General features: G+C 39.0%; 2 protein-coding genes across 3 annotated transcripts in view; one reads left to right on the top strand and one right to left on the bottom strand.

The window, feature by feature from the left end:
* The window catches only part of LOC136432243 (acetyl-coenzyme A synthetase 2-like, mitochondrial), a 36448-nt gene extending 22381 nt beyond the window's left edge, over positions 1-14067 (top strand). The window contains exons 10-16 of one of the 2 annotated variants that reach the window (XM_066423322.1): positions 179-288; positions 1185-1199; positions 4778-4904; positions 8382-8509; positions 8761-8824; positions 11060-11181; positions 12083-14067. In XM_066423322.1, the coding sequence (XP_066279419.1) occupies positions 179-288; positions 1185-1199; positions 4778-4904; positions 8382-8509; positions 8761-8824; positions 11060-11181; positions 12083-12256 (740 nt within the window). In that variant the 3' untranslated portion in view covers positions 12257-14067. The remainder of the gene's footprint in view (positions 1-178; positions 289-1184; positions 1200-4777; positions 4905-8381; positions 8510-8760; positions 8825-11059; positions 11182-12082) is intronic. The other variant, XM_066423323.1, reaches the window with a different exon arrangement.
* Positions 14068-16155: 2088 nt separating this feature from the next.
* LOC136432245 (rRNA-processing protein FCF1 homolog) lies at positions 16156-27814 on the bottom strand. Its single transcript, XM_066423328.1, has 8 exons — positions 27686-27814; positions 27180-27247; positions 21453-21521; positions 20853-21001; positions 19082-19154; positions 17285-17372; positions 16644-16738; positions 16156-16275 (listed from the first exon to the last, which is right to left on the bottom strand). Exons 1-8 carry the CDS (start codon positions 27737-27739, stop codon positions 16227-16229), a joined length of 645 nt encoding a protein of 214 aa, XP_066279425.1. The 5' UTR covers positions 27740-27814; the 3' UTR covers positions 16156-16226.
* Positions 27815-27825: the final 11 nt, after the last annotated feature.

Genomic DNA, 27825 nt, shown 5'->3' with positions numbered 1-27825 from the left:
TATTCCAAGCAACACTACTTGCAAATCAATTTCTCTACTTTTGTTACATAATCCTAAGACAGCTGCCTCTGAGGACATGAAGTCATTCTTTTGGAAAGGTAAGCAATATTGTAATAGTACTGAGAGTAAGACTTTGATGTGACAGACATATTTCTTCTTTTTTCTTGAATGTATTCAGAAACTGGAGGCATCATGATCACCCCCAGACCCTCTCAACCTGGTGCTGAAATCTTACATGGCCCCATGAGGCCGTTCTTTGGAATTGAACCTGCGCTGTTCAATGATGAGGTACCGTTGATTTTCAAATTTGAAAAAAAAACCTTGTCCTTAAACTTATGGTTTTTGCAATGATCTTTCACCATAAAATCATCACTCTGCAAGCAAATGCTCACTATCTCCATAAAAAATGGAGATATTGTTTTTGGCGTGTCTGTGTGTTTGTCTGTTTGTGTTTCCGGCCTACTCTAGTCAGCATAACTCAAGAACCAATCTAGATGGATTACAATAATATTTGGTTTGTGAGCAGGTGTTGGGAATCCGAAATTCAAGGTCGATTTTGGGCCCCTTTGTATGTGACCTTGGTACTGCAGCAGAACTTTAAGCAGCTTGCTCTGGAATTGCAGGGGCATTTATTATTATGAAGATCTTCTAGAAGGAGAATAAGTGAACAAATGAATTACAGATTTCCATGATATTTAGTATACAGGTAGCTTAGACAGAAATGTACATAATGAATAGCAAATTATGCTAATTGGAATAATTTAATTTGCATAATTCATATGGAAAATCTATATTTGTCTATAGTGTTTCCATTACATTTACAGTCTCAAATACCTGTAGTTTATGGCAAGTGGAATATCAAGAGATACCAATATGCAAATTAATTTCATAATTTGCATAATTGATGCAAAAGTGTCACAATTCATCTAAGTGGTAGATTATAGGTCTGTCAATATTGCAACATGTGAAAGAGTTATAAAGGTGTTCATGACCAAGCATATATTATGTAAATGTGTAAGTCATTTAGCATGTCTTTTCCATGCTTATGTTAATTGCCCTTATGCATGTAATAATTGACTCCTGCACAACCAAGTGAATGATTAAAATACTGTTCCTCTGTGATTTCAAATGACTCGCTGCCTGCTGTTGTTTGTTGCTGCTACTGGTGCTTGACATGCTTGTAGCCAGGACCTGATCAGGTGAAACCTGTCACTAATTTATCTGCTTTCGGCAACAGCAAGTAAATTTTGTGGATGATATCCTCTGCAGAATTTGATGAGGGAGGGAAAAAAATTGTTCAAAATAGGCAAAAATGAATGAGCGCTCTGATGTCATCCATAAAAGTCACTTGCTGTGGCCTTATGAAAAGTTAATAACTCTCCAACTAAAAAACTGGACTGACCAGAATTTGCTCAGTCTTCGTCAACAGTCTGGCCATGTGACTTTCTGCACTTATGACGTCAGCAAGCTGGTACCCACCACAGCGAAGAAGACATAGGTTTAGATCATGGGCTTAGAATTATGTCAACAAAATATACTTTCTGGAATTCACTGCTCTCACTTTTAGAATAGTTTTCCTTTGGGCTGTTCTTGATAACCTTTAATCCTCAGTAGTTGTGTACGCACGCCAGTATGGTCGATCTTCTGCACTTGTAACTAGGGGTGGATGCCGGTTCGGCTTAATAAGGTCCAAGTCCAAGTTTAGGTCCAGAGATTTAGGTTCAGGTCGGACCTGAACCTGGACCTGATCGTGTCCAGTTGATGTTTTGTTTCATTAGACCAAAATTAAGCATAGAGAATTGATACTGACACACACGACTATAAAAGTTTCTTGGTGAGAAGACTTTTAAGATAAACCTGTGTTTGATATTTGAATTAGATTCGCATCTTATTTGAATGTTGCACTTATTTTAAAGGCCTTTTTTGTCAGAGAGGAGACTCAAAACACTTTTTATCAAACAAAATAGAAAAATATATTTGTACTTTGTTCAGGTTTTTTTGGACTCAGGTTTTTGGCTTTCAGGTTTGTTGGACTCGGTTCTTGGATGTTATAAAGGTCCGATTCAGGTCCAGCGAACCGGTATCCACCCCTACTTGTAACCGTTAACGTTATTTCTACAAACCACCATGTCCTAAAACAAGTCGCAAGTTAACTATTTTGGGGCTAAAATTTGCAAATGGCGATACGTTATAAGAAACAGAGATTTAGAAAGTACCTTGTTGTTGGCGATGTGAGGGTGTTAAGATCACCCCTCTACCTTGCCAGAGAGGAGTCATGTCATAGAAGGGAATTTGCCATTGGAGGGAGTTTAGCATTCTCCTGCCACTAATCTACTTGTGCCCAGAATAGTTTGCGTCTCCCACCATGCTATGCGCAGCAAATACGACCTATGACCATCTGTGTGACGAACCCCGGTGCCAATAGCACTCGTTAGGCAGTACAAAAGACTTGCACACACATATTCAGTGAAATAGGACGGTTTATTGTGACACTGTGGAGGAGCGTGTGACGTCAGCTATGGGTCAAATGTTGGAAGTTGATATTGGTCCCCATCCTGGTTGATAGGAGGTTGGTGTGCCCTGATGTAAATGACCTCCTTTACTAGTGTCATAAAGCCCCTTCAAAAATAAGAAATTCAGCTCGGCCGACGTGTTGGCGAGCTTCAAATGGAGGTTTTCGGCTGAAGTACGGCCAACGTCCTGTCGATTACGGGGGCTTCGGACGATTTTTAGAAATCAAAGTTGATCCAAATATTGGCCTTTTACCAGGTTAGTCGATTCTGACTTCGTCCATGTCCAAGAGATGGTACCATCTCATGGGGGATTTTTCGTTTTTAATGTTCGACGGACGTCACCCGAGATTTTCTTTCGACGCTCGGGCGAGTTTGAAATTCGGCGAGCTTCGGTCGATCTACAAATTCGGCTGGCTTAAAGGATATATAGACACCAGGCTCCAACCAAACTGTATGACCCAGGGACTCAGTATCAATATGTTTTGAGACCTCTGATTACTCAGGGCTGGGTCATATGTGTTCTAAGAATCTGGTTTTTAGCAACCTCCGACTAACGAATAACATTTGACCCATTGCCGACGTCACAGTTGCAGAAAGTCACATGGCCTCAGCAATTGACTCAGAAAACTGAAGAATTAGTTGAAAATTCCAGTGAGTCCAATTTTTTAGTTGGAGAACAGTTTTACTTCTTAATAATGTATGTTATCGACTGAGAATAGATTGGGACAGGCTTTTTAGCGAATGCCCACAAACGCCCACTCTGGCGAAGTCTGCGCTATACCAATCTAATATTTTTTGCTCGGAATATGTTCAAGTTGTGCTCCCATTAATTAATCCTGAGTTTCAAGTCAATCCATCGATTTGAAGTTAAATAAAGCGAACTTGAAGATCCTTACCTGGCTTTTTAGTGAATGCCCAGCAAAAAATGGCTTTTTAGCGAATGCCCAATATATCAGCCAAAATATCGGCCATCGTGACACAGGCGCTAAATCTAACACCATAAACATGTTCAACAAGTTGTCCCCTGAATGTGTACTCAATTTCCATGCTGTACACGCCCTTAAAGTCACTTTATTTTACGAAATACACGGCGCGGCCCGCGGCACATATACGGGGTAGAGGCCGCTGGTAACCTGTCCCAAATATACAAATGAGCCGCCATATTGGATTTTTACGTCCAGGGCCGTTGATTCCCACGCCGTGTATTTCGTAAAATAAAGTGACTTTACAGGCGTGTAGAGCACGGACGCTCAGTACACATTCAGGGGACAACTTGTTGAACATGTTTATGGTGTTAAATTTAGCGCCCGTGTCACGATGGCCGATATTTTGGCTGATATAGTGGGCATTCGCTAAAAAGCCTTTTTTGCTGGGCATTCGCTAAAAAGCCAGGTAAGGATCTTCAAGTTCACTTTATTTAACTTCAGATCGATGGATTGACTTGAAACTCAGGATTAATTAATGGGAGAACAACCTGAACATATTCCAAGCCAAAAAAATTAGATTCGTGAAGCGCGGACTTCGCCAGAGTGGGCGTTTGTGGGCATTTGCTAAGATTATTAACTTTTATGCTTATCCATCTGTTAGTTGCTATTTATTTACTTTGTATCTAGTAAATACATTGTATTAACCACCAGCACAGTTCTTTTTGTCATGGGATTTTCAGCAAGGCTAGAAGAAAAAACTATCCCAAGAAGAAAGGAATATTAAAGCTTGATTAAGACAAATTTAACATTTCAAGCCCTCAAACTGTAACTAAGGCCACACCAATTTAATTTGTTGGTTTTCGGAAGGAAAAAAGAACAAACTTCGCCAGATCCCCCATTCACAAAATCACCTCTCAATTAAACGTAATTCCCCTCAAAATCCGCCCGCTACGTTCATATTCTAGATGGTACTTTATTATTTTTTTGAAAAATGGGGGCTTTGCTAAGTCAGGGATCCCTCTAAAATATTGTGATTTCCCAGTCATTGCACAAATACTTAGATTGTATTTTGATGCTTCTTTTGGTTTACTAAACAAATGGTCGAATAATTCTAGTCGTAATATTTGGAATCATAATATACTGAAAACTTGCATAATCCTGTCATTCTTTATCTCATGTAAACCTCTACTATCTTGACCCATTTTTGGAAAGATTTTTTTCTCTCGCCCTGTCGCTTCAATTTTTCCTGAAAAATCCGAGAACCAACAAATTGACTTGGTGCGGCCTAAGAATAACTGTGACTGATGTGAATTATTGACTTCTTTATTTTACCTGAAGGGAAAGGAGCTGACTGGCAAGGAGGTCTCAGGTGCATTGTGTGTCAGGAAACCCTGGCCAGGCATTGCACGAACAATCTTTGGAGACCATGAGAGGTACCTGGATACATATTTCAGACCCTATCCAGGTAAGAACATTTCGTTCCTCCTAGCTTTTGTTGGCTAAACATGTCCTACCTGGGGTAGTGTTGTGAGACAGTCTTGAAAGGCCTACACCTATATCTTGACCGCTGAACTCTGAACAAACTTACATACAAATTTGTTCTGATTCAATTATGGTAGTCTGTATTTGAGTATTTTAAGGATCTTTATTGATGTTAAACTGAGTTGTATGACCACTTTTGATGACTGGTAAGTTAAACTGTATTATAACTTAGTGTAATTTTTATTTACACATTTGTGTTTTGTCCCTGTAAATTTTGGCTCTCGAAATCAGCCATGCTGCCTGAGAGACTGTGAAGTGTTCTGTTACACTTGCTAAAAAATAAATAAAATTGTTACCTTCAACGAGAAGGTAATGCTTTACCGAGCATGGTTCTGTATTCTGTATTCATATTTGGTATGTCAGTAGGTACGTATAAAATCTCAAAATGATTGGATTTTAGACCACCTAATTTGCATAATTAACAAGGAAAGTTTAAAAATCTGTTACATTGCTTAAGCAATCTCTGTAACATGTGGCTGTCATCTGGCACAGTCCGGGGAATATTCCCTGCATGGTAGTGGTAAAGTGGCGTCGTGTGGCGCAACGGCTAGAACATTCGGCCGTCAAACAAGGGAACCCGAGTTCGAACCCGGCTTACCCCCAGACGTGTCTGGACATGGGCCCGCGGGCGTTGTGCCCTCGGGAAAGGCACTAAACACAAATTTCCTCACTTCATTCACTGAGCTTTGGTTAGGGACGTCCCTCGGATAGGACGTTAAATGGAGGTCCCATGTTTGGGGAGAGCCACACCCTGCACACGTTAAAGAACCCACCATACCTTTCGAAAAAGAGAAGGGGCATGCCCCGGTGTGCGATGGTCCAAACCTTACAGTCTGGTCAGGGTTGAGATCTTGAAAAGGTGATAGTCACCTGTTATGTCAATCCTTCCACAAATGTGGTAAATCTAAATACCGATAAATAAACTAGAGTTCCACGACCTCATACCTTCGCCAAATTTCTTAACTTTTATGACTGATGTATTTAGGAGTGTTTCTCATCAATCATAAATCATATCAGTTGATCGTCTTCCAAAGTATGAGCTTATCAAAGAAGGTTATGCTAACATTTATCATCAATTATGCAAATGAGGTCCTTAAGAGTCAACGATGTTCACATTCACATAACTTTCAAATGCCACAAGTATGAAATTGCCATCATTTACCTGTATGTAATTATAGTAGTTTCTCAATAATTATGTAAATTACGCCTACAATTGCATATTTTCTATCTATTAACATTCCTCTCTTCCTCAGCTACGAATGTCTCATATTTGAAAAATCATATCATGGAACACAGCGGGCTTTTAAAATTGTCTCATTAGTTATGCAAATTAGAATCTGATTTGCACAATTACATCCAATCATACAAGGCATCACGTACGCTATCTACATACCAAAAATCAAGACCATCCATCAAGCCCATCTTAAGTTACAGTATTTTCTCATTAATTATGCAAATGAGAGCATATTTGATATCTATTAATATTTCTCTCCACCTAAGTTACATATATCACATGTTTGAGAGTCCTATCATGGAAGTTGGCTGATGTATGACCTTTCCTCATTAATTATGCAAATTAGCTACTTATTTGCATGATAAGTATCTAATCATGTACATCATCACTCAAGCTATCTACTTACCAAAAATCAAGACCATCCATCAAGCCCATCTTGAGTTATAGTATTTTCTCATTAATTATGCAAATGAGGTCTTCATTTGCATAGTTGATATCTATTAATATTTCTCTCCTCCTCAGTTACATATGTCACATGTTTGAGACATATGTAAGACTATTATGGACTTTGGCTGATGTATAAACTTTCCTCATTAATTATGCAAATTACATACTGATTTGCATAATACGTATCTCATCATGTACATCATCACTCAAGGTTCCAGGTTGGAGTTCAATTGTGACCGGGGGTTGGGTCATGACCCGGTAATCTGCCGGAAGTGTGTGGTTGTCACCCTGATTTCTGCCCGAGATTGCTTGGTGATGGTTTTAGCTGTGCATAAATATTTTGAATCTTCTGAAAAGCCCGTGAGTTGTAGTATTTTGGGGCGCGGTGCAGTTGGTCCGCCATCGAAGCCTTTTTTGTATTAGTCCGCGGCAACGGTGATGCGGTTTTCTCACCTGATGACCCAAATAGCAGCGTTTTTAATGCATTTTCACCGAATTTGGGTCATCGGAGATCGCGAAAAAGTTATCACATGACTTTTTTTTTTCTTCTCATTTTTCAGAGCCATCATTTACCAAGCTTTCTCAGCATGTATGCCGTGACCCCAGGAAAACTCGTTTTTTTCAAGCAGGTTCGATCAAAAAAGCGTTAAAAAATGATACTTTTTGGGTCCAAAATGTACATTTTTTTCTACGGTTTCTACCCAAAATAAAGAGACAATAGACGCTACCGATAAATACATCGGAAAGCAGCCAGAAACCGCTTTTCGTAGATATGATTACATTTTCCGTCCTACTTTTCTTGGCGGAATTGTAGCCCCTCGGGCTGGGGGTGTCGGCCTACATACGAAATTGTAAAAAAAGTCCGGCCCGAGACCTCAAGCTATCTACTTACCAAAAATCATGACCATCAATCAGGCCCTTCTTGAGTTATTCCATTTCAAAGTCTGAAGCAAACCTGCTCCTGCAGTTCCAAAAAAGCCGCTAGGGGGCCCAAACCTACACCACTTAATCTCTGTCCAAAGAGCTATCTACCACTCAAAAATCAGGAACATAGCATGTCCAGAACACGAGATATCTAAACAGGAAGTTCTGCTGCAGTACCGCAACAAGCCGCGAGGGGACCCAAAATCTAATCATTTCCTTGTCTCATCAAGACCTACCTACCTACCAAATATCAAGACAATCCATCCAAGCCTTCTCGAGTTATGCTGTACGTTACAAACAAACACACACACACACACACAAACAAACGCTAACCTCTGCATAACCTTCTCGGCGAAGGTAATGAAAACACACCTAAAACCTGTCAGTTGACACAGGGCTTGTACCCAGTGGGCCTACTCTCCTACAGTCAGAACACAAAGTAATAGCCAGAACATTCTGGAAGCAAGCTTTCACTCCTTATGTATAGATGTCTCACCACCAGCAGTATTGAGGAACGCAAACTTAAATGCATTTACAGTATGTCCTTCCAATCCTCGATGGAATTATATATTTTGCTGCTCGGGAAGACGCCTTCTCTCCCCATTAACAAACTCAAAACGTCATAGCATTTTCAGCAAGTTGTCAACTAATTGCCACAAAACTACCCTCCACTTAGACAGGCTATAACCTTCTCAGATTCAATTTGCAGTTGCTGTACTGAACTGAATATTCCTTGTAAGATGAGTTTAATATATGTTGAGAACAGAAACAAATGCTGTGATCTTCCTGTCATAGGGACGTATTTCTCGGGAGACGGAGCTCATAGGGATCACAAGGGTTACTATCACATCACTGGACGCATGGATGATGTCATCAACATCAGTGGACACAGAATCGGCACAGCAGAGATTGAGGATGCCATGGTAAGGACATGAGAATTGTATCATTGATAACCCAATTGTATCTTTAGGACAACAGAACAGAATGCAGTTAGATATGCAAAATAGGCATTAACTTGGACAACTTACATGTATCTGTTAATTAAGGGTTAATGACCCGCCCCGAGGTTTATATGGTGTCATAACGCCTGGTCATGTGCTATAATCACCGAATAAAACCACCGAGTGAGCGAAGCATAGGAGGGGAAGCCAACCTAATGTTCTTATCTTTTTAGGATGAGCATCATGATGTAGCTGAAACAGCTGTCATTGGTACTCCACATGAAGTAAAAGGAGAAGGTATGTGCCATTGTGTTTCTTTGTTTATCTGTTGTTTACTCAAAACAACATAGGAAAGACGGACGAATGGTAATGGGAGCTACCTGAAATATCTGACCGTTTCCAAATTTTATCCAGTTGTTTGAGTAACTGCTATTTGGCATAATTTATCACCTGGATGTCTAACCTTGATCAGCATGTGAACAAATGTACGCAATAATATTATTGAAGTTTCAAAGTTATATTGTGTAAGTATTCAAGTTTTTGATGACAATGTTTTCAGCTTGCAGAATAGCTAAACAATATTGAACAACAGCCGGGCCATGAGTATTCAAGGACAAAACAGCTGCAACAGTCATTTCTACATAAGACTGTGGCCCTGTACAATTGGGTGTTACAATGAAACAAGATAAGGCAGTGGTTTCCTTTGCCAATTGCCTCAATAAACTTTGTACAAATTGTACACTCAGCACAAAAAGTTTGGAAACTTAACTTTAGTCGATCGTATATCCATTGTTTCTTGATCAATTTCAATGCATTTTTTATTGTTGGAAAGCTTGTGTAATTTCCTTTCCTATGATACCCAAGTCATTATAATTGCAATCTCATGAAGCGAGCGCCAGGCCTGCTTACGCGAGTGGGTTGTAGAAGAAAAGTGCCCAAATTTCCATGCTAGCGTTAATTAACACTCAGCGCAGGGTGGTGGTGTTGTCCACATCGGGAATGGAACAGTGTGTGGAGGAATGTTATGTTCACAGCTACAGATAAGAGAGGGTTTATTTCGACTGTTGGGTAAATGAAAGTGTGGGGGCAGCGAGGAGAACCCTATGCTGACTGTTGCACAGATAGACTGACTGTTTGTTTGTTGGAGCCAGTGTCATAGTGTGGGGCAGTACAACGTTAACTGCCAGAAGAAAAACCAGGCTAATCGTCCTAAGCAACCTCAATGTGTCAAGATATAGAGACACCTTTCTCCATCCAGTCACATTTCCTAGATCCTTACCTGCAATATGAGACTGGGTGCCATTCTGCAAGATGATAGTGCACGTCCATATAGAATGAGAGCCATTTCCAGACCACCTCCAGTATGCAGGAATACAGAGGATAGAATGGCCCTCCTGCAGCCCAGATCTCAACACAATTGAACACAGTCTCAGTGATCACTGATCAGGTTGGGCAAGCTGTGCACACAAAAATGATCAACAGAACAACACTGGTCGACCTGCGACGACTTCTTGTGGAAAAATAGCCAGGGGCCGCGTAACAAAACTGGTGACACATGAGGAGGATGTACCGGGCTGTGGTGACAGCGCATGGCGTGTGTACTCAGTATTAAGCCACCTTCATCATAACTGAGGCTCCTTTACGCATTTTTTTTTGTTGGTTTGGATGAAGACTAACCTTGGCTTTCATATTAATGTGTTTTGTTGATTCAAGTTTCATATTACCCTCGTACACAAGCCACGTCGTGATACCAGCAGAAGAAAAATACTGAATTGAGCGTTTGACATTAGTGGGGTAATCTGGGCATTTTTTTTATGTGACCCGCTCGCATAAGCAGGTCTGGTGTTCATTCCATTAATTTACAATCATAATACGTTTGGTATCATGGGAAAGAAGATCACACAAGCTTTTCAACGATACATAAATCATTGAAATTGATCAAGAAACAACGGAGATATGATCGACCAAAGTTAAGTTTCCAAACTTTTTGTGCTGAGTGTATATAAATTTTTGTGATGACGTGTATTTGTAATCTTTTCAAAATGTATGTGAACTATGTGAAATTCAGACTGGCTGATTTTGATTTTTCCACCCTGCTTTAAGGCGACACCAGTTTAATTCCTTGGTTCTCAGACTTTTTAAAATGATAATATAGCAAGCAGACAACATAAAAGCAGAGGGCAGGAAGGAGAACTTGAATATAACTGTATTCGATCCATAAAACCAAGTGCTCCCAAGGTGTAAACCTGGTCCTCTGGCTTTATTTTTGACATGTTTTTCCACTTTAGCCTGGGTGCCATCCAATTTCTACCGGGGCTCCTACACTCGCTACCCTAAAAAATTTTTTAGGGTAGCGAGTGTAGGAGCCCCGGTAGAAATAGGATGGCACCCAGGCTATTTCCACTTAAGCATATTTTCAAAAAATTTGAGAACCAACAAATTAAATTGGTGTGGCCTAATATGTATGTTCACTTTTTTTGGATTATGATAAAACTGTAAGCATACAGCAAAGTCTTTTTCCCCCTACCCTAGTGCCATATGCATTTGTGATCTTGAAAGAAGGAGTTCGTCGTGATGAAGAAGACATTGCAAAGGAGCTGAAGGATCTGGTGAGGAAAAGCATTGCAGCGTATGCAGTACCTGATACTATTTTGGTAAGAATTGAGCAACAGTCATACTCAGTCATATCGGTGACTGAAGTACGTGGTGTAAATATAATGTTACACGTATGAATGTATCTATTTAATATATGTAATACCGGTACTATATCTATAGGAGATAACAATTCATACATAGTCCATTCCAAGTCACCGCAAGGGTTATTGTCATAATTTACAACTGTTTTTTTTATTCTTTGTAATTATTTGTCTTGGAGATTTCATACTTCGGAAATATGTCATTTCAACTTTATAATCATTTGCCAGGTTTAGTAAAACTTTGGAAATATTGATGATGTGGAATATGATATTTCTAATAGCTTCTAAATAATGGTTACAGCATTCTACCATTTTGTACCATTTTTTTAAATTATTTGTAACTGGGTCAGTGGGCTGTGAAGAAAGCAATTCACACATCTTTGCAAATTATGCTTGGGCACCATGGCTTGCACAAAGGGCATAACAGTGTCCAGCAGTGACATCTAAAAATACACAGAGGCAGACAATAGGACTGGATTAGCACCTACTTTTATGGGGACAATTACCCTAATCCACTATTTGTAAACATTGCTCTATATTTCAAAATTTAGAAGAATAGCATAGATATTTGCAAATTATTCCAAGTAAAGATTTTTGTGTGGAGTCCCTTTCAAAATATTTCTAAAACATCTAATTGGATTCAAATAAATTCAAATTTTCAAATTCAATTTTTTTGAAAAATTAAGAATTATTGTGACTAAGATATTCTTTTATTCAAATTAATTCAAACTAATTACAAATATCATCTAAAAACCCATTTGGTGACTTGGAATGGACTCTAAGTGTATTCATGGTACATTGTTATAAATTCAGTAGTACATACTCAGTACATATTAAATGGAAAATCTTGTTATTTCAGATCACTCCTGGATTACCAAAGACCAGATCTGGGAAGATCATGAGACGAATCTTGCGCAAGATTTCCACTGACAAAGAAGAGGAGTTGGGAGACGTGTCCACCCTGGCAGAGCCCAGTGTTGTGCATGCCATTGTCGAGAGTCACAAGGCATACAAGCAAAGGATAGCAAGCTAACTGTTACCTAAAACCCCATACAAATGATTTGATTATTGACTACTGTCACAAGCAGATGACTTTTAGCGTCCTTTTCCCTTCAATGAAAAAGGATTCTTGAATATGTTCATCTTTTTACAGATAAGGGCATGTCAACATTTGTCGTATGGTAGGTTTATGACAGCAAATCCTACACCAAAATTGTATGAGGTATACATTGGGACTGAACATCACAATAATCACACATGTCTGTGAGCCCTTAATAAATCTACTTCATCAGAATAAGAGAATTTGTTGTAATAGTCATGAAATAGCTGAAGAATGAGCAAATGGCCCTTAGTGAGCAGTTTCTGAAATGGAATTTATTTTTCAGCATTGAAAGCACTTTAAATAGACTGTTAGACTTGTGGCTGAAGATGCATTTTGTATCTCAATGAGGGTATTAGTCAAAAGTAAGGTACAAGCTTTAAAGCCATAGACAGCCCCAGAGGAGAGTGTTCTGGTTTGGCTAATAATATTTTTCTGAATTCAAGTACGTAATTGTATTGGCAATTTGACCTTGAACCTGGACTAGGCAGCAGTTGTATTATACAGTATCAATATTCTGATACCCCCCTGAATACCCTTCAGATTAATTAGATACAAGCGGAGATTGGGTGGCTAGCGGAGAGTGGGACGGGGTAGATCTTCGGGGGAGCAGAAGGGTAGGCCCAAGTAACTCGGAGCGCGGGCCGGTACATATGCTCTGGATTCCAGGGTAGCATTGCATTTGGAAGGTCCATCAGGATAAAGACTAGATAAGGCCACACCAATTTATTTCCTTGCTTCTCTGACATTTTGGAGTAAAAACTTAGCTAGGGGTTAAGATGGGCTAGGAGGAAAATTTGCATCTTTCAGCATGCATTGTCACTCTCTGAAACTGGCTATTTCTGAAAAGCAAAATATGACGAGAAGTTGTGGCCAGACGATGTTGACCAATCAGAAGGAGAGATACATTGCTCGATCTCATTTAAATGTACACATTTTGCAATCTCCGTTACCGTTAGAAGTAAGACATTCCTGACATTAAGATATGCCACATATAAGGTACCAAATGCCGTTTTTAAAAGCTATAAAAGTTTTAAGTCGTCATAAAAACTAAAGTTTGACATCTTATATGTGGCATATCCTAATGCCAGGAACGTCTTACTTGTAACGGTAACGGAGATTACAAAATGTGTACATTTAAATGAGAATGAGTGACATATCACCTAGCAGAGGGGAATGAATAGAGTAGATTTGACATGACAAGATTGCAATGTAAATAAATATTGTTTTGAAATTTTGCTTAAAACATCAAATCTTGTTTGTTTGTTTATTTTATTTATCCAGGAATACAGTATCGCCTGGCGGCGTTTTTCAACGAATCCTGGGGGGTTCAACCCCTTACATAATAATACATAGCAACAATAAAAGTTCAAATAATAACAAATAATACAGGAATTAACTTAAAGGACATGTAAATTTTCAAATGTGCTTCTAAACGTTTGGACAAATGTATTTACATGATAGGATTTATGAGTGTGTTTCTGCGTTTGGACACGGTAACTAGAGAATGCCTGGGTGGATGATATGACTCATAAGTCACCCCATTTTTGTGTTTACCTCTTGCATGATATTTGAACGCGTTTGACCGAATATGTACTCGGTTTGGCCTTCACATGCTTTTTCGGACACAACCTGCACTGTGTAACTTAGTACATGGATTGTCTTCATATTTTTGTCTCTTGAAATCTTTTGTAATTTGGTTGCTGTAAAAATTGTCAATAACGTCAATTAAAGATTATACATGACTTGTGCAGTTTGAGCGAATTATTTATGTCTATGTTATCATTTAACCTTCGCCAAGAAGGTTAATTATATAAGTTTTTGTATATGTTTTGGGGAGTGTGTGAGTGTCTTTCTGTGTTTGGACACAGTAACTAGAGAATGCCTGAGTGGGTGGATTGTCTTGATATTTGCGGTATGTGGGTAGGTTTTGATGAAACATAGAAACCTAGACTTTGGGGCCCTAGAGACTTTGTAAATTACTGCAGTGGAACTTCCTCTTTTGATATCTCGTGTTCTGGACATTCTATGGTCATGATTTTTTCATTTTCGCGGTCAGCCGCGAAAATGAACTGAGACCCAATGACACCATGGTACGATGCATGGTAAGATGCATAGATAGATAGATGGATCTTGATTCAATCCTTTCAACCCTGCATCAATGTTTGTGAAGTATATTTGTAAACTTTACAGTGTGGTGTTGACATTTTAAATCATACAGTTAGGTTATCGTTACATAACAAAATTCTCACAAAAAAAAACAAACTATTTTGTGGTTAACAATAGCTTTATCTTATTGTATGCCTAAAAAAGTGTAATGAAACATGCTAATAATTGCAGTAATCGAGTAACGAGCGAATGTTCATAAATTATGTTAATGAAATGTTGTGAACTAGGTTTTAAACTTAAAAGTGTATTACGTCCGTTACATGCGATCCATGGATCTTGGAAGGTAGTACATTACATCCATGTTTTTATACATGGCCATATTACATCTATACCAGAAAACTGAACAAGAAGAAACTAGTTTTGTCAAGAAAATGACCAAAAAATTTACCATGCATAGAGGTTTTACCAATAGATACCAATAGATACCTTTAAAGTAGTGTACCAGAATGGCTTATACCACTAGCTCATCGTGGAAGGTCGTGACGTGTGGACTCGAAGGTCCTCGGTTCGAATCCGTCAGGGGAAGGTTTTTTTTTCTCTCCTTTTTTTCTTTTCAAAAATCCGTCTGATGTATACAACGTCTTTATATTATGATCTTAGATCCAAACCATGCCTCAATTTTTTTTATTGTTCATTATAACGGAAAACACCATTCAACGGATGCTTCTACGTATGGTTGATTGGTTGCTTGCTTGCTTGCTTGGTAAATGTACAACCATAATTTGGACCAGTGCCATGTCATTTATACCTCATGTATGTCATTTCTGCCTTCATTTTCCAAAGGTGTACTATACGTTATAATAAGAATTAAGGGCTAGGGTGATTGAGATTAAGGGTTATTATGACAGATTAAGGGAAAGGGCAACGGATTAGGGGCTGTGGGGATGGATTAATGGATATGCTGTCGGATCAAGTGCAAGGCTGACGGATTAAGAGCTATGTTGACAGATTAAGGGTTATATTGACGGATTAAAGGTCATGGTGATGGATTAAGGGTAAGGTGGACGCATTAAGTGAAAGGGTAACGAATTAGGGTCTCTGGTGATGGATTAAGATTTATGCTGTCGGATTAAAGTTTATAACCACGGATTTAGGGTATGGTGACATATCATAGGCAATGCTGAGGGATTAAAGGCTTTCATGACGGATTAAGGGCAAGGGTGACGGATTAAGGGTTATCCTGTGGGATTTAAGTTTATGTTAACGGATTAAGGGCTAGGGTGACGGATTAAGAATATCACATCCCGTTATGATATACTCCTCAACTAACCACGTGTACATAATCATGTTCATTGAGCGAAAATGGCAGCTTTTTGCAAAAGCACTTGTTTAGAGAAAGATAGCTCTTTGGAGGGATATTGGTTGTGAAGGTTTGGGCCCCTTAGTGGCTTTTTGTTTTAGAGTTTGAAAATCAATAAATCAAGCAGGTGTTGATGAATTATCATGATTTTTGGTGTGTAGATAGCTTAAGTAATGATGTACATAATCATATGCTGATTATGCAAATCATCAATTTGCATAATTAATGAGGAAAGGGCACAATGTCAACGAGACAAATCAAAGGCTTCTGGGCAAAACACCCTGCAACTGCTACGCCGCAACAAATAGGGTGCTGAGGACTGTGGATTAAGATAAACATACAATAAGAATTCAAGAGGAAAGAATTCATTTACCAATTTTATTATTTTGTTCTCGGTCAATGTTTTTCTTTTTACTATCTCTACAATCTGGTGAATCACACTTTTGGTGCTCCGAACGCATCTGGCATCCTTTCAATAGAATATCTGGGGGGAAAGAAAAAAAAAAAAGGTGATCAGTGGCAAAAATGAAATATAACTTCTAATTCATTTTCATTGTGTCTACAACTACATTGTACAATTTGACCTGCTGATACGAGGGCGATACAATAAGAAACGCAATTTGTATCATAGCAGGTTCATTTTTTTATGCTATGAGTTGAAATTTGGCACAATTCTCTTCTTCAGACTTAGGTATGTTACTGTATTATTTTGTAGCTGTTTGGTAGATTCTGACTAGCTAAAAAGTTTATGTACGCTTAATATTAAACTGTACGTCTGGGAGGAGCAGAGATGTGTTATAAAAAAGGCAAATTGTCCCAAAAGTCTAAATTCAGAGACATTTCCAGTCTGACCTGTGTTGTCTGATGTACATGATGGGAACACCAGGAATTCTACGCAGCCTGCGCTTCAGGTCCTTGTCATTGGTTGCCACGATGTAGCATTTGTGCTAGACATATAAAATAAGGGAGTTAAGTTGCAGTCCGAGAATTAGAACATTAGCATGTAAATTTTACGGATGACATCCTTTGCAGACTCTAATATATTAATGCGCACGAAAAAAAAACAGAAAACAAAAACAAGATGGGCAAAAAAATAGGATACCCCCATTTTCAACCTTGAATAAAATAAAGCATGTAATGTTTTGGGGATATATTGTCCTATCTATGATATGTTGACCATTGCCAAAGGGTAAAAAAATTCTAGTTTTTTATTTTGAAATCAGACGAAAATCAATGCGTGCGCTGATGTCATCCATATAATTTACTTGCTGTGGCCTTACATGGTAACACTTACACATACGAGATGTTGAACTAAAATAATGGCTCCCCTGATTGTACACACCAAATAGTAATCATGAGATATTCCTTAAATGAAAATGACTGCATCAAGTGATGTTGGTAAAATTATTGAAAGAGAATGTCTTTGGTCTTCTCCTGATTTGGGGCATCTTCTCTATTACCTGTGAACAAGTGTTCAAATTTTGTTGACATACCTGATTCACCCTTGCCACCAGACAGTCATCTGCGTACGTTCCTTTGTGCATGCAGGGTAGCCTCTCAAACCTGGGATCTTTCACAAGTCTACAAGTAAAAAAGACACATCTTACATGTTACCATCATTGTACATATTCCAATAAGGTTTCCATTACTCAACCTAAAAGACAACCTATACAACTTAATCTCCCTCCCAAGAGCTACCTACCACTCAAAAATCATGACCATAGCATGTCCATAGCATGAGATATCAAACCCGGAGGTTCTGCTTCAGTACCATAGCAAGCCACTAGCTGATAGGGGCCCCAAAATCTAACCATTTCAAGGTCTCAAGAGGACCCACCCACATATCAAGTATGAAGACAATCCAAGCATTCTCAACTGTTTACACACACACAGACACACACACACAGAAACACTGAAAAACATAACCTTCTTGGCGAAAGCACTAATTATCTTCGCCTAGTACTAGTACTCGGGGAAGATTATGTTTTCGGTTGAAAAATCTGTTGGGTGGGTCTTTATGTATGTCAGGAGCATAACTCAAGAAAACTTCAATGAATCTTTATGATTTTTGGTAGGTGTGTAGTGGTTGGGCAAAGGAAGGTCAAGTTCGAAAATGGTTCACCTTGCGTTTTTCAACAGTACTGCAGCGGACTTTGAATTTTTTGTGTTTGTATGTAGGCAAAAAAAAGTGACGGAAACGTTGATGGATCTTCATGATTTTTTGCAGGTGTGTAGATGTTGTAGAAACGGAGGTCAAGTTCAAAAATGGTTCCCCTGGCATTTTCCGTTGGTACTGCAGCAGGCTTTGTGTGTATGTGTATTTGTATGTCGCCAACATAACTCGAGAAGCTGTCGATGGTTCTGCATGATACTTAGTGGGTGGGTAAGGTTTACAGAAAGGAAGGTCAAGTTCGATAATGGGCCTTCTAGGGAGTATCTAAAGTATTGCAGCAGAGCTTCAAAGTTTGGGGTGAAATTTTCTGGAGGCGCCAGGTTCATGATTTTTTTATAGTGGATGGGTCTTGGGGCAGGGAACAAGTGGTGTAAGTTTGGGCCTCTTGACTACTTGTTTTGAGCTGCAGTGGGCCTTTATGTATGAAACTTTGGAGGACGATAACTCATGCAGGGTTTGGTGTATCTTTATTGCTTTTGGTACGCAGGTACCTTAGGTGATGATTAACATAATGAAATGTATAGTATGCAAATTGGGACTTCATTTACATAATCAAATAGAGTAATGTATAATCCCATTGAAAGCTGTTACTCGACCTCAATTCAGGGACACTTGGAGGATTGCCTGGCTTGGGATTTAGGTCACCCAGCTGTGTGCCAGCTGTGCGCCCTTCATTTGGTAATAACTCAAGAAGGGGTCAATGGATCATCATAATTTTTGGTTTGTTAATAGCTTAAGTTATAATTTGATTTAGATAGATGGTAATTATGCATATGGGAGCCAATATGCATAATTGATGAGGAAAAACCATAATTCCATAGTGATCAATGGCAGGAATTCGATACTTGTAGCATCTGAAAGTTAAACTTGTTACATATATCAGCACACTCTACTCATATACTAGTCCTGTACCACCAAATGATTTTTAACACTATCTAGACTGGACTCATTCCCCCCCCCCAGCATAACTTCCAAATGGTATGGTGCATGATCAAATTTGCAGGGGGTGATAAGCATGTAAATATTAATCACTCTCCATAATAAGCCTTGATTATTTGGCGAAGATAAAGTGTTCGTGGAACTCTAGTTATAAATAATACTAAACACTGCATGTTACCTCAGCGCTACTCTGTACTTGGGTCCCAGTTTCTCCAACTCACCCATCACACAGTCTGTGATACACGGCACACCTGCTCACAAACAAATAATGCAACAGATATGGTGAAGAAATCTCGAACCTTACTATTCACCCCAAGGGAGTGAACCATTGCTTTAAGTTTGTCTGTGTGTGTGTGTGTTTGTGTGTGTGTGTGTATGTGTGCATTCATGCATATGTGTGTGTGCATTCATGCATGTGTGTGTGTGTGTGTGCATTCATGCATGTGTGTGTGTGTGTGTGTGTGTGTGTGTGTGTGTGTGTGTGTAGTGCAGTTTCTGTAGATTCTGCCAGAGGGCACTTTGCTTCCAAATATGCTATCTCTGATATACATGTGACTGAAATAGCCTCCAACCAGGCCCAATGGATTGCAAAGACCATATCCAATTAACTGGAAGAAGGAGCTTGTATAGCAAAACGTACTTCTTCTGCCAGTTTGATACAGTCTTTATGCAACCTATAGATCTGCTTGGAGATTATGACTGAACAGCATTATCACAAAGGTACATTGTATTAACTGAGCAAAGACTTGACAACAGGGAACAAATAGATCTATGGCTAGTTCTCATTGAAATGTTAAAAATGCTGTCTTTGGGACATAATATCAGCCAAGTTAAACATCACTACTTTCTTCATATACCCACAACTGATGTTTTACGAACATATGCACCACAACATTAGCATAGGTTGATGCCTTGTAAGAAATTATAGGCTAAGGTAGGATTCCACCTCTAAAAAGCGGCTGTCACCTGAGAGTAGGGGGAGGTACTATTTTGCAAAAGTGCACTTTTTGCAGCAATATGCACCTAGAAATATGGGGACAGTCTATCTGAATATGAAATTGTAAATATTTTTCGTAATTTTTTCAATATTAACCCCCCTGTACATACCCCCTGAAGTTTTTACCATGACTATGTACTAAACTAGTATAAAGGTATGCCAGCAAACATAATTAATGCCTTAAACTATAAATACTTTGAGGTAAGAAGACATTAAAGTGAATATCTGACCCTCAAATCTGTCGTATTCATACACTGTAAATATCCCCGTGTAGTGTAAAGGTAGATTTATGGTAAAAGAACATTATAAGGTACATGTACAAAATTGACAGGGTGTCCCTCTGGTGTAGTGGTCTGCGCCTTTGCTACTCTGCCACATCTGGTTCAAATTACTTGGACCAGAAGGACTGGGGTTCTAGTCCCGGGTAGGGCACCTCTGGACAAGAGGCGCATTGAGTCATACCAAAGACTTTATAAAAATGGTACATTATGAAACAGTATGGAAGTTAAACACACTCCACTGCCAGTGGACTAGCCCCCTGCTGCAGTGATTGCACCACAGTGTGGCCCCAGGGCTATGAAACGGAGATGGGCACCGCCCTATACATCAATTATGGTGTGGGAGGATTTTAACTTTAACTTTTAACAAAATTGACCAAAAACTTTGACACTCCATTTCAGACTTTGTTTTCATGTTTAAATCGGTAAGACACTACAATATGTCCCTTGAGATCCTGAATGATGTAGCCAAAGTTGTAAATCCTTTTGGAAATCATTCATGGAGAAATTTTCCTAAGAAATAAGGTAGGCGTGCCTGATAAATAAGCTGATCTGAAATCATTTTTTTTCCACATTTCATTGAGAACGATTCCTATAACTTACTACACACACAAAAGATAAATTATCAAAACTTTTGACCCTCAAGGAAATAAAAGAAAAGATTCTAAACATACATTTAGCATAGAGACAGTCCATCATTGACTGTACAATATCCAGCTTGTTCTTGATGGAGAAGTTGACAAAATTGGTGTCGACCAGAACGTAGTAGGGAGGACCCAGCTGGGTGTTGTACTGGAAGAACAATGCCGAGGACACCTTGGGCCTGGATAATAGAGTAACCATTAAATGTAATGTGAAGATATAAAGCAGGCCTCTAAATTCATTTTTGGAAAAAGGTACACTGGTGCACCCAACCAACAAAATTAGGTGCACAGAAAGAATTTTGGGTGCACCACATAGAACTTCAATCTGTTATTCTATAGCTAGCTTCAAAATTTCAAACAAATATTTACATCAAACAAAGTACAACAAAGTTTATATCATCTTTTCAGGTACTTGAATTTCAAGAATGTTTAAAATACCAGTGTAGAAATGTACCTTTACCCTATAACGTACAAAAATATCTAGGTGCACTGGTTCACCCACATTCAGAAATTAGGTGCACAGTTCCAAATTTGGGTGCACATGCACTCAGTATTTCGAGCCCTGTAAAGGGTAGTCCAAACTATCTGATGAAATTCAGTAACTGTTTGTTTAAATAAAAAAAGACTTACACTTGTCGTTCCACAATCTTGCTGTTGTCTTTGGATTTCTTCTTTGATTTTCTGCGGTCTTTTTTGTTTCTGCACGAGAGAGGAGAGACAGCCAAAGTTAGAATCGTCTAAGTTAGGCCTAGCACAAAACATGTGTTTCCAGCTAGGCCATGTTGATTTGATTATAATTTATATGAATGACATCCTCTGGGAACCCAAAAATTCATCATTTTCAATCCTTCACATCTTCTTCTTTGACAATAGAATTTATTTTGGCATTCAGAGATATTCATGAATATTTTCCAACATTTTTAAAATAATCTATGGCATCTATTTGATCCTTTTTTTTAAGCTTCTTTGAACAATCTAAAATCTAAACTTTTTTTCTTAATCGGACAAAAATTGATGCGCACGCAGATGTCATCCATATAAGCAAATCAACATGACCTTACGGTCCTGAAATACAGTTCAACAATACAACGCACTAGAGTTCCACGACCTCACCTTCGCAAAATGATTTTAATCTTTATGACTAATATTTCTCATTGACGAGTGTTTCTCATTGATTGAAAATCATACCAGTTGTTGTTCTTCTCTACCCAAATAACAGAAGTTGTCCAAAGTATTACATTGACAAGGAAGGTTAATTATCTTCGCCGAATACTTGTACTCGGAGAAGATTATGTTTTCGGTTGAGAAATCTGTTGGGTGGGTCTGCAGGTAATTGTCAAGAGCATAACTCAAGAAAGCTTCGATTAATCTTTAGGATTTTTGGTAGGTTTGTAGTGGTTGTGCAAAGGAAGGTCAAGTTCGAAAATGGTTCACCTTGCGTTTTTCAACAGTACTGCAGCGGACTTTGCATTTTTGTGTGTTTGTATGTAGGCAAAAAAAGTGACAGAAACGTCGATGGATCTTCATGATTTTTTGTAGGTGTGTAAATACTGTGGAAACGGAGGTCAAGTTCGAAAATGATTTATCTGGCGCTTTCCTACAGTACTGCAGCATGCTTTTTGTGTACGTGAGTTTGTATGTCGCCAACATATAACTCGAGGAGCTGTTGACGGTTGTGCATGATATTAAGGATAGGTAGGGGTGTCAATGAGGAAGGTCAAGTTCGATAATGGGCCTCCTAGCGGATATCTAAGGTACTGCAACGTTTGAGGCCAAATTTTCTGGAGGCGTCAGGTTCATCATTTTTAGGTGGTAGATAGCTTCTGGGACAGCAAGTGAGTGGTGTAAATTAAGGCCCTGCTTGTTTGGAACTGCAGTTGGCGTTTTTGTTGTTACCTTTGGAGACGAATAACTCCAGCAGGGATTGATGGATTATCATAATTTATGGCATGTGAATAGTGTAGGTGATGCTTTACATTATTGAATACTTATCATGCAGATAAGGAAATAGTTTGCATAATAAATGAGGAAAGTTATCAATCTGCCAAAAGCTTGTAGTCAAATTTCATGCAAGTGCTTATATAGTCATGATTTTTAAGTGGTGTATAGCTCTTGGGGCCGGGAGTAAGTGATGTAAGTTTAGACCCCCTAGTGGCTTGCTTAGAACTGCAGTGGGCTTTTTGTATGTTACCTTTGGAGGCAAATACATGTATCTCGGGTAGGGTTTGATGAATTTGCATTGTTTTTGACAGGTAGGTTATTGAGGTAATGATTAACAAATCTAGATGTATGAAATTGTAATCAGGATCTAATTAAGTGATGAAATAGGCTTGTTATGTCCATAAAAAATGGAGATATTGTTTTTGGTGTGTGTGTCTGTGTGTATGTGTTTCCGGACTATTGTAGTCAGCATAACTCACACTACAGAAGGCATTACACTAAGCTGTATGTGGTTTGTAAAATGCCGTTGTATGATATACTCTCACCTCTCAAATAAACGTACCGGTACGTTTATTTCTTTTCGCCTCAAAATCCGCCCGGTACTTTCTTATTTTAGACGGTACGTAATTTTTTGGAAAAATGGAGGCTTTGCTAACCAGGAATCCCTCTAAAATCTTAAGTTATGGTTTTTCTCCCTGTATGTCCCCCGTATTTTTGCTCTTAATTCGCTATTTTTCGGCCTAGCGGCGTTGATTTTCCCGCCGCTTTGACTGCAGGCGGGCCTTGTGAAAATTATCCTGCCGGCACTCGTAACATATCGGTCAATCTCGCTATGACGCTACAAAGTAAACGGGAAAATAAGACGCCACACTAACATTTCAAAATACAATTTTCATATAAATAAATTTGAACAGTCTCTATTTACATAGTAAACCAAAGCACGCTGATCTAAAAACGTGTAGCAGAGTAGAGTGCACGGGGAATAATTCCTGCCCACTATCGGCAGGGTGGCGGAAGAATAAGTTGTTCACAGAAGACATGTTACATGTAAAAACAACAATCATTACTTAACTTCCCTTGTGATATGTGTTTTGAGGCCACAAAACCTCTAAAACGGCAGAAATATATCCGATACGATTCGGTAAACAACAGCTGGAAATCGCAAAACATGGCCGCCACTCTTTGCAACTATCAGTGATGGTGACAGTAAAACTAGCAGCATATTGCAAAGCGCGGATACCGATCTTTAAAATGATACCATAAACGCATGAAAATATTATATTTTGGGGCAACAATAGACACAGAAGGCCATTTTTATTTTTAGAGTGTTGCATATTTTAAAACTAGAGTTCCACGACCTCATACCTTCGCCAAATGATTTTAACCTTTATGACTGACGTATTAGGAGTGTTTCTCATCAATTATAAATCATGCCAGTTGATCATCTTGACCCAAATAACAGAAGTTGTCCAAAGTATCAGCTTAAGAAAGGGTATGTAAACATATATAATCAATTATGCAAATGAGGTCCTTATTAGCATAATGTGATTCAACGATGTTCACATTCACATTCACACACGATGTTCAACTTCTAAATGCCACAAGTATGAAATTGCCATCATTTACCTGTATGGAACTCTAGTAGTTTCTCATTAATTATGCAAATTAGGCCTACAATTGCATATTTTCTATCTATCAACATTCCTATCTTCCGCAGTTACAAATGTCACATATTTGAACAGTCATATCATGGAACACAGTAGATTTGTAAAATTGTCTCATTGATTATGCAAATTAGAGTCTGATTTGCATATTATCGTCCAATCATACAAAGTATCACCTAAGCTATCTACATACCAAAAATCATGACCATCCATCAAGGTTCCGGGTCGGAGTTCAATTGTGACCGGGGGTTGGGTCATGACCCGGTAATCTGCCGGAAGTGCGTGGTCGTCACCCTGATTTCTGCCCGAGATTGCTTGGTGATGGTTTTAGCTGTGCATGAATATTTGGAATCTTCTGAAAAGCCCGTGAGTTGCAGTATTTTTGGGCGCGGTGCATTTGGTTCGCTATCGAAGCCTTTTTTGTATTAGTCCGCGGCAACGGTGATGCGGTTTTCTCGCCTGATGACCCAAATAGCATCGTTTTTAATGCATTTTCCCCGAATTTGCGTCATCGGAGATTGCGAAAAAGTTATCACATGACTTTTTTATTTTTTTTCATTTTTGAGAGACACCATTTACTAAGCTTTCTCAGCATATATGCCGTGACCCCAGGAAAACTCGTTTTTTCCGAGCAGGTTCGATCAAAAAAGTGTAAAAAAATGATAATTTTCGGGTGCCAAATTTACATTTTACTATGGTTTCTACCCAAAATAAAGGGACAAAGGACAATACCAATAAATACATCGGAAAACAGCAGAAAACCGCTTTTCGACCATGTGATTACATTTTCCGTCCTACTTTTCTCGGCGGAATTGTAGCCCGTCGACCTGAGGGTGTCGGCCTACATACGAAATCGCAAAAAAACTCCGGTCCGAAACCTCAAGCCCATCTTGAGTTATAGTATTTTCTCATTGATTATGCAAATGAGGTCCTCATTTGCATAGTTGATATCTATTAATATTTCTCTCCTCCTCAGTTACATATGTCACATGTTTGAGAGTCCTATTATGGAATTTGGCGGATGTATAAACTTTCCTCATTAATTATGCAAATTAGATACTGATTTGCATAATAAGTATCTAATCATGTACATCATCACTCAAGCTATCTACTTACCAAAAATCATGACCATCCATCAAGCCCTTCTTGAGTTATTCCCTTTCAAGGTCTGAAGCAAAACCTGCTCCTGCAGTTCCAAAAAAGCCATGTCCAGAACACGAGATATCAAAACAGGAAGTTCCGCTGCAGTACCGTGACAAGCCGCTAGGGGACCCAAAATCTAATCATTTCCAAGTCTCATCAAGACCTACCTACCTACCAAATATTAAGACAATCCACCCAAGCTTTCTCGAGTTATGCTGTACGTTACAAACATATATACACACATACAAACGCTACCCTCTGCATAACCTTCTCGGCGAAGGTAATGGCCGTAAGATTTTCCCAATTTAGCGGTTAAGCACGGTCTTCTAGTGTCAACATGACATCGGTAACTTCCTTGTATGTGCGGCCTAGGACGTTGAGCTACTTTTACAGTCGAGCTTTGTTCAATATTGTGGGCTTTACCGCGGGAACTCGAAATCCTGTCTAAGAAAATTATACTGCACATTTTCTGACACATTTTAAAGAAATTTATTTTTTCACGTGCAGAAAACCCGTTCCCGTGTTATGTACACACACATGTCAATTGATAGACTCAAATTAATATATCAGGTAACATTTATAAACATAATAGATTTAAGAACTCTATAAAAACACCGCTCTCTGCACTCTTTATAGAAACCCTTGCTTATTCGGCAAAGATATGTGTTCGTGGAACTCTAGTTCTAGCTTTTATTATCAGTAATTTATATACAACAATTTTCCTTGATCACTTGCTTCAAGTTCCAAGTAGAAAATGCATGTGTCATGTACATTTTCACTTGTTGAATTTGAAAGCACCGTGGCCCCCGGTTAGGAGTCATAGCAGGGAACCTATGCCCAATTTTTCAACATTACTGTTATATTTTATCGAAGTGGTGAGGAAGATCGTTATGATTTGAACAAGGTATGTATAGTTATTCTGTTCAATATCTATATACTTATTAATAGGTACCTTATGGTCCTGAGGCATAATTGAATAGATATAACCTACCTGTTTATTATCTTATTTCCCTCGGACAGTTGTATGGACACAGTTTACCTTGACTGTCAATTTTGAAATTTTCCGGGGGGTACTTATATTTCAGGGTGTACTTTTATTAGATTTTGAAGATTTGTCCGGGGGGTACTTCTATTCTAGGGGGTACTTCTATTTGAGAGGTGAGAGTAGCACACTTACGCTGGATGTTGACCACAGTCCTTCGTAGATGAGAGTACAAAAAGGTTCTCGTACAGATAGTGATATAAATATCCTCAAAATTCAGGAAAGCCTTCAAAACAGACCCATCAGGAGCGCTAGCGTTGCACGTCTTTAGGACCAACCCAGAGGTACACGAGCACAAGATGCAACACCTGACTAAACTCCTCTCCAGGGTGTTTCACATTAAAGCCAGAGACACAGTAAGGAGCCAGTTACATCTGTTTATTTGCTATGGGGAATACATATGCCAACCTAATATTTGACAACAATGATGTTTAACCTGGTAATATGTGGTATTGTGTGGTAATGCGTCTTTTAGAGATTGCGGGGACCTATGCCTAATTTTTCTTCTAAGTGGCACAAAGGGGGGGGGGGGGCAAAGCTCCAGCGTTAGTAACTTACTATACTCACATTCTGCTGTCTCTTGGGTTAATCCTCCTCTTCATCTCAGCAAACTTCGGGGTTGATCTAGACTTCCCCTGTGGAACCAAGTTATTAGCCTGGAGTCCAGCCTTCTTTGCTTCTGTTCAGGAGCTCTTTAGTCCGCTACCGAAGCTCCGCTAGCCTGGATGCCAGACCCCCAAACTCTAAAATATCTATAGTGTGGGAGAGAGTGTTTCCCAGCCATCTGACCAGACCCCCACACTATAGAACAGTTGGAACAGTCCTACCTGACCGAAAATTCTACTCTACTCCACTCTACTCTCATAAACTCTTAAATTTTTAGAGTTTGGGGGTCTGGCATCCAGACTAAAGCTCCGCTAGCTTGGGTGGCAAATTAAAGCTAAGAAGGCTGGACTCCGGGCTACCAAGTCATAAGCAAACTAAAACACGATGAAATCGTTCAATTATACAGTGAGTTCATTTAGGTCAACGTTACGTTACATGCATGCGCGTTAGTGAGAAATCAACGTTACCATGTTCACGCAGCGAGTCAGTCTGTCCTCAGCGAGTCCACACATGTACTGCATACGTCATCTGTGAACTTTGAACTTTGATTTTGGGTGAAACCATTTCAATAAGGGTTACTCCAAAGAGAAGAGTTGTTTTATAAATA

This window comes from Branchiostoma lanceolatum, chromosome 4 (assembly GCF_035083965.1).
Source record: "Branchiostoma lanceolatum isolate klBraLanc5 chromosome 4, klBraLanc5.hap2, whole genome shotgun sequence".
Taxonomy (NCBI): Eukaryota; Metazoa; Chordata; class Leptocardii; order Amphioxiformes; family Branchiostomatidae; genus Branchiostoma; species Branchiostoma lanceolatum.
The sequence above is the reverse complement of the archived record's forward strand: the minus strand, read 5'-3'. Positions and strand labels throughout refer to the sequence as shown.